This window comes from Halyomorpha halys, unplaced genomic scaffold (genome assembly GCF_000696795.3).
Source record: "Halyomorpha halys isolate HHAL.00 unplaced genomic scaffold, Hhal_1.1 Scaffold2538.1, whole genome shotgun sequence".
NCBI lineage: Eukaryota > Metazoa > Arthropoda > Insecta > Hemiptera > Pentatomidae > Halyomorpha > Halyomorpha halys.
Window position 1 is genome coordinate 93,359 of NW_027115783.1, and position 8,506 is coordinate 101,864.

Below are 8,506 nucleotides of genomic sequence, written 5' to 3' on the forward strand. Positions count from 1 at the left end.
CTCTCTGGTAGCTTTGTCTGCGAGTTCGTTACCAACAATGCCAATGTGGCTTGGAGCCCATATGAAAATTATGGACAAATGTAGCATTTTTTTAGAGTCCAAGGTGGGTTCTGAATTTCAGGCTTCATTATCGGCATTGTTTTAAGTGTAGAGATAGCCAGAGTGATTCTTTCTGCCAGAGGAAGTGTTGGGTTTCGTTTCTACCGAAAAGCTATGGAGAATTTAGATCGAAAAATATATTTGTAAGTTGGATGATTTGTTTGTTCAAATAATTTGGCAACATAATTAATAGCTAGTTTTTGTCTCCTAAATGATAGCGGAGATAGCCCTGCTTCCTGTTTATCTATAGTATTATGGAACTTCATTTTTAATATTTGAAAAATAAAGGGTTAAAACTATGTTAAATTTTTAAGAATAGTTTTAATAATGTTCTAAGAACTTATTGAAGAAATCAATTATTAAATTTTAGGAAGATAGTCCGGGTGGCGGTCAATAAAGATATCAAATTGTAAAAGGAAACTATTTATTGTTAACCAACTTTTCGCCCCACTTCGCAGGGCTTCGTGAGGTCTAAATTAAAAAAATAAGACAAACATTATAGAATTGACAAAACATTAAAATAAAAAACATTTCGAAACAATGTCCGGGTCTCTTCCTACAGTCTACAATCTACTTCATACGCTCAACTATCTTCTTACAATATGAATTATTAAGTTTTAACCCATTGATTATTTTTTAAACCAATGCTTCATAAGAATCAATAAATCAATAAATAAATCATTCTTAGATATTTAGATATTTTTTGAGAGATATTTTAACTTCGGAATAATTATCCCTCGAGTTATTCCAAACTGAGATAGCACCAACTCTTTACCCAGCAACCGATCCTAAGTAATAAAGATTAAATAGAATTTATTCAATTATATTAATTCTAAGTATTTATTTAATTAGACTGCACTCTGGAGAAGAACACCATTGTACACCAGAGAACAAGATATACTTTCTAAAAGATTAAAACTTTTTAATGCCAACAAACAAGACAGTAAAAAAGCTGATCTGGAAATAGTCGTCAATCTGAGGATAGCTGCTCTTGACAACGCTTTCCACCAAGATAACCACCCAGAATGTTTCAAAACAGGAGATGAATTAAGAAGTTTTTTGTTTTTACAAAGTGAAAGAGATTTACCGTCTAAGAACGATGCTATGGTAACAGTTATCAGCATACTAGGCGACCTGTTCTTAAAAAACAAATCTCTTTTACCAACAACTGGTTCTGAAAACGATGAGAGGTTACTGGTGCTTTTTGGATTTCAGGAACCACAAAAACTAACTCATGAACTTTTCTGTGAAAAAAGTTTTCACCCTAAAATACCCAGGTTGAAGTAAGCTATTGCTATATTTTATATTTTATATCATTTTAGTATTTCGGAATATTGATGTTATACTTCTTGTGCAAATTTATTTAAATTCATAGATCAATAATGAATGTATTCTCTGGTTTTTGTGTTAACCACTTTAACTAATTATCGAGTTGACTAACGTTCCTGATAATTCCGGATTTAGGTCGTATTGTAAAGTAATGGAAGGACTCCCTCTAAAAAGGTCATACCTACCAAATTTAACCTAAAGATTTTCCAGGATAAAAAGCTTCTTAAAGGCCTTAATCATTAAAGAAGTTTATTACATGCTAAAACTGGAAAAATGTGAATTGTATTTTGATGAAATGTCAGCTATAACCTTTATAAAGGGAGCTCTTCAATGGTAAGTAATGGTTGTATGGGGTAATTGAGCATATAATATTTATATTGAACCTTTTTATTATTTGTAAATTCATTATACTTTGGAATCTGTCCGTGGCAGATGATAATTTATTCTATTAAATTAACTGTGGGTCGAGCCTGTGAGTTCGGGAGCTCTAGAACCACAGTTGGGCAAAAATTAGCTAGTTGAAACTAATAGCTAACATTGCCATGGATACGTTATTTATGATCAATGGTCCATTCATTAATAAGGGTTCGTATCCATAGTAATTTTAGTTATTAGTTTCAACTATGACTAATTTTTGCCCATCTCTGTCTAGAACCCAGTTTAAATAGTGGTTCCTCTAAATTGTAGGAAAAGTCTGACTATTGAGCTTGATCTTGATCAAATTACCTCAATGCTCAACCATTGGTCTAAAAAAATTACTGAATCCCGGACTCGTCTTACATTGTAATTGGGTTGGAGGTAAATAAAACGAATATATAAGTTATTACAGTATATAAAATTTAATGTATGGCATTAACCTACCATGATTGATCATCGAACACCTAGTTCCCTGAACATCGCTGGATTTCTGGCAGTGTGTGGACTTACTTTTGAGAGGGCATTTAAAAAAAAAAAAAAGTCTATACCCTTTCTATAAGGGTCTGTGTTTAATTTGTCCCACTAATATTTTGCAACTAAGGAAGGGAATTCCATGAACAGTAAAACAATATATAGTCCTCTGAAAATTGAGAAAATTATTTGGAGTCAAGTGGCATTTGTATGAAATAACTACTTATTTAATTATGAAACTAATCTCTCATTAGTCCTGAGAGGTAGATAAATATTTACTATCATTTGAGTATGTGGATTTTAACTTTCAGGTATTTTGAATTGCAGAGGCTTTAAGTGAGGGAGGAGCCATTTTTTTTAATTTAGAAACATCAAAAATAAAAAGAAATGCGTCCCGACCCTAAAAGATGTAGAATATAATAGATGTTGAAATGGCCTACAGAGTTCTGGAATATGATAGACTTATTGTCAGTTTCTTCCAACTAATAACTTATTATTCCTCAAAATACATTATTTTTACCACCATGCTTAAATTGTTACCAACAAATTTACCTCCTTCCACTGAACCCCATCAACAGTTCAAGATGGCTACTTAAACATAAGTTAAGTATATTTCTGTGGTTCGGAGCAACAATAACCCATGCCTAAGTTCGAAATTCCGCAAAAATGTGAAAATTAAAACTGGAGTTTTTTAGAAAGCATTACCGTTTTGAAATAAAACAACAGTTAAAGGCTTTTTTGAGATTATTGTTTACCTATCTATGAAAATATCTTTGACTTACAATGTTACATAAATAATTTAAACATCTAAAAATGAACGTTGGTTGTTTTTACTTCTTACTACAGATTTTAGATAAATCTAAATTAGAGATCAATTGCATTCTATTTTTTATCATGATTATTTTTTTTTTTTACTTTGATTTTTTCAACGTTTCAGAAAGTTTCTTGAAGCAAAATTAGAGGACTTGAAATATACTACTCAGCCACTGGAAAGAGCGTATTTATGTCATGAAATAGGCGTGGCTTACTGTTTTAAAGGAGTTCCTTTTGTCACGAGGAAATATGCAAGGGAAGCAATATTTGCATCAAAAGCTGCAAGAGATCGAAAATGGCTTCTTAATTCTATGTTCTTGCTCGCTAGATCCGAAATTCAACAAGGAAATATGAATCAAGGAAGAGTTAGCCTTAACGGTTTAATGGCTGCCGCTGAAAAGTTTGGTTATCCAGACTTGAAATATTTAGCTATTAGGGTGAGTTTAAATTGATATCAGTAAAATAATACACCACTCCGTCAGTGTTTAACGACAATCAGTCCAGTGCGATAGAGTGAGTACTGGTGCCAAAACGTTTTGTAGACTAGCTTACATTTTATCAGCTATGCTTTTTTTAAAAATAGAATGAAAAAAAAAGATAACATCAGACAAGTGCCACTCCTTCCAACGTGGTGGGTGGGGCTTTGCACTCTCATATGCAATGCTTGCAATTTCTTATGGATTATAACTAAGGTCCGGATTTTTATGCAATTTCATATTTTGATTATCAGTTTTTTTTTTAAGCCGCTGATCAAAAATCTAAACGAATCAGTATATCCAGGCAAGGGCGTACCGAGGATCAAAACTAGGAGGTGCAAGCCATAGTCAAATCAGGTTGTAACATTTCAGCTAGGAAAAGGCGAAGCAAAAATTTTAAGAAAATTAGCAATGATTGTCGCAGTGCTTTATTAGTTATAACAATTAGTATTTGCTAGATTTTTTTTAAAAATTAAATTAATAACATTTTGTCACTTCCAGATGAGCGAGGGCAGCTACCCCCCTCCTGCCCCCGTTGGGTACCCCTGTGTATCCAGGTGCAAGTTTTATTTCGTATATTTGAACTGTTCTAGTTTAAAAAAAAAAAATAATAATAGAAATAATAAATTGATGCTAACTGTTGTGAGAATGGTGAATTATGTATATGTTTTCAAAATAAGTGGCATAAGCATGATTTCATAAATTTGTTATCTGGGTCCAAGTACCTCCTGCTGAATCTAAGTTACAGTATGTGCTTTAATCTCATACTAAGTCCTTTGATTTTACTAAATAAGTGATACATAAAAACTACCTTGTTTATCTGAAACCAGTAATGTATTAATATGAAACCCAAGCAACCTTAGGAATAATTAAAATGCGTAGAGTGAAGCTATACAAAATTAACTCAGTAGATAATCAGCTCAATTTTTAATAATTTTTTTCAAAATTTAATGTTATTCTTTGCTCACCTAGAAACACATGTACGCAAATTCAATCAATTAGCGTGTCAAAATACTTCACTTCACGCCTCCATTTTTTGCCAGTTTAATCGGTGAGGTGCAGCTGTCCTCCAATTCCGAACCCCGAGCGGGATCATTGAATCTTCTCCAACACAATTCACCCATCTAAGCTACGAGCGATTTTTGAAGTTCAAATAATGGGTGTTACGTTGCAAACTCAAAATTTAACTAACCGGACTGTCCTTGTAGTTAGCCCGTAGGGTAAGTTGTTAGCCCGATGTCCACCCACCGCTGAACTCAGGCGCCTTCTATTTTCTTTTAAAATTTACTGCCTTAGCCGAGGAAATCCATTTTCAGCTCTGGAACTCGTCTTTGCCTTACCCCATCAGCCACACCGATGAGTGTACGTAGTCCGGTAGTCACCTCCAGGAAGTGGGAGTAGCACTACATTCGTACTCTACTTAAATTAGGGTGAATTGGAGTCATTTCTCAGAATTTAGCAAAACATGAGTCATCGGCTTATTTAGAACTCCCGAAGAGCCATTCAGCCATCCAACTACAGTTCACCTACATAATATTGTTATTTTTAATTTAGTTTCAAATTCGTTTTACTAGTTGAATTATAAATTGATAATACTGAATAATTCATCTTGTTACAGGCCTATGAACTAACTACGTTAAAAGGCTACAGACCAGCGTCTACTGCGTCGGGGGATTTTGAAAAGAAAATTATAAAAGCCATGTGCACTCATGAATATACTATTAATGCAATGAAATTTCTTCAAAAAGCTCGAACCAGTCCGCCTGATAAACGCTTCCCTTCAAGTAAAGACGCTAATTCTGGCGATAAAGAAACAATAACACGACTTGAAGAAGACCAGACCTATTTTGAAGCTTTGAATGAAGCAAAGAGAAGAGCTACTTTAACCGTAAATGAAGATCAATTTTAAGAAATACATCTGAGTTGAATATGTGACTAATTGTTCATTGATTAAAATAATTGATTGTTCAATTTCTTTACCAACGGTGATGATATACAGTCTACGAAATCAGACCTAAAAAATCATCCTTTATATGTCCCATCTCAAAACCTCGCAATTTCAGTTAAATTTGGCGTTAGTGACCTCCCTTGTAATTCGTTTGGTGTCCATCCGAGTATGTTTATTTATCCGATCCAACCGTTGCAATGATACATCTTTAATTATATTCACGGGGTGTTTGATCTGCAATCAAGTAATGGGTGGGTTTCTAAATTTCCTGATTGCTTCATCTTATTTTAGGTCAAATATTTGCGTAATTCTTTTCCTTGCTCAACGTTGACGTCTTCTTTTCGCACTAGCCAAAAATAATAATCATGTAACTTCAATTTCAGATTTTTGGGTGGTAGGCGTTAATTGAGTCATATTGTGACTAAGCCCCCGTCTTACTGCCCGACTCCATGCGGGTGGATACATGTTTGTCGTGAGTTTTAGTATCCTACGTGCCAGACTGATGAATGTCAGACTGATGCCTGACCACACTTTGAACTTGCTGTAAGGCAATCTGGTCTGTTCAATGTCTTTAACCGTGGTGAAAGTTGGTCTAACTACTCTTTTTTGTATTTGATCAAACGAAGATTTGTCAAGTGGTAATAATATCATTGTTATCGATGATTACTATAATTATTAAAAAAAAAAAAATCAAAGGAACGTTGTGCCATTCATATTTTTGTCGAGATGGCTGTGTATGATAAGTCCTAGTACTAATTTAAGAGAAGTGAGATACCCTACATCAGAAGGCCTCGACAATGCATGTTCAGGTAAAGCTTGCTTGCTACGAGGTGAATTAACAGGATGATGGCGATGTTTACGAGTATTGCCGTAATGCTCTCAGGATGGAAACTTCACGTAAGGTATGCGCTTACGATCGTGAAGGGGTTGGCAAGTTCTACAAGTATTCGCGGTAGGTCCTTGCAGGTAAGGAAATTCCACTCTGTAATGTATTCGCTTACGGCCGTGAAGGGAAAAGCCTACAGCTTCAGGCATTCACTGTAGGGCTTGCGAAAGGATAGTGGGTATAGGAAGGAGGCAAAATCCAGAGTAGTCAAGAGTGAAGTACAAACACAATAAATTTATCCATAAAATAGCTCTAGAATATACTGATCCACTAGTCTCTATAACTCACGTTCTTCTAAGAACTTCTGGGCTTAAAACACCAACGAGGATGCTACATTTTAGACGTTTGCTTTTAGTGGATCAGAAGATGCTATTCTAATCTTTATTGATTCCAATTACACATCTAGAAATATTACAACACATGACATGGTTATTACATTTGCAGAATTGAAGTATTTATAAGAAATAGTAGATATATATCAATACTAATACGTTTATTTGATAATTGTAGTGCACGTCTTAGCTAATAGGTCGCGGCATGTCGGTTCATGACGTTCAAGTGGCAATTAGAGCGGTTACCAACAAATAGTATCAGAGTCGCTACGTATTTAAAGGTACACATCCTATCGTTTATTTATCCCTCTTAAAAATTAAAAAAAGTTTGATATGTTGTAATCTATCAATCAAAAGTGAACTTAATTGTCCTTGTTTCGCTGATGAATACACAAATGGGGGAATTGGCCCCTACTCATTCAAACATTACAGTAGGAAATGAATAGGAATGATTATTTTTCGGTTAGTAATTTTATTTCTTATTTTGCTACATTTCAGTGGTCATACATTATATTTAATTTCATTTTAATAATGATTAAGTGCTTTTTATATGTATTATTTTTGGAGCATTTATTAGATTCACAAATAGTTTCGATGTTTTGCTTTGATTTTGGAATATGAACAATAATTTTAATTTTATTTTGCACTATTCCCAACTCCTACCTCTCTACACTTTCTACTGAGGATAATTCCCTCTGGAACATGACCAAAAAAATCCTAAAATCCAAGCATATTACTCACCACCTACGACGAGGTGATAGCACATGGGCTGCATCCGACAAAGATAAAGCCGAAGAACTTTCTCACACATTCACTCCTCATCCTGACCAAACTGAAACAATTAAAGAATACATATTTTCACCAATTCCACTCTACTTACCTCCTAGAGCAGTCACCCCTTCTGAGGTAAAATATAAACTTAAGATGCTAACTCCTCGTAAATCACCAGAGTATGATCTTCTGACTCCTCAAATTCTTCGCCAACTTCCTCTCGAAGCTATAATTTTCCTTACATATCTCTATAATTCCATCCTTAGAACAACCCACTTTCCTGTCCTGTGGAATCAATCCATTATAATTCTCTTTCCAAAACCAGATAAACCTCCTAATAATCCTGTTTACTATAGATCTATTAGTTTACTTCTGATACCCCCAAAAACTTTTGAAAAAAAAACTCCTAAAACGTATCCTATCCATAGTTGAATCACAGTTTTCCCGCACATCAATTTGGATTCCGCCCTAGGCACTCTACAGTTCAACAAGGCCTCAGAGTCGTTGACTATATTTCTTCAGCTCTTAAAAATAAACAATACTGCTCGAGTGTCTTTCTGGGCATAGCGCAAGCTTACTTACTTCAAGTCCATAATACCACAAACCTTATACCTTAACCTTCGCTCCTACATTGTTACAACGTTGATACAACTATCCTATCCTCCCACCCTGATCCTGTAACAGCCTCCAAATACATCCATCCAATCTCCAAACACATCCATCCAATCTCCAAACACACCTCACCCAGATTGAGCAATGGTGCAACCAATGGCGGATAAAAGTCAACGAATCGAAATACACCCATGTGACTTTCACCCTCCGCCGCAGCTTCTGAACACCTGTTACTTTTAATAGTATTCCTCTACCCAGATCCGACACAGTGCGATATCTTGGATTCATCTTGGACAAAAGACTCGCCTGGAACCAACATGCTAGACTTAAAAGACAAGAACTCAATAGACGA

General features: G+C 34.8%; 1 protein-coding gene across 1 annotated transcript in view; it reads left to right on the forward strand.

Moving 5' to 3' along the window:
- Positions 1-5,540, forward strand: part of r-cup (ryder cup) — a gene marked incomplete in the record, with an annotated part of 11,882 nt that extends 6,342 nt beyond the window's left edge. The window contains 3 exon segments of the mRNA XM_067052766.1: positions 952-1,382; positions 3,254-3,566; positions 5,224-5,540. Coding sequence (XP_066908867.1) covers positions 952-1,382; positions 3,254-3,566; positions 5,224-5,514 — 1,035 coding nt within the window.
- Positions 5,541-8,506: the final 2,966 nt, after the last annotated feature.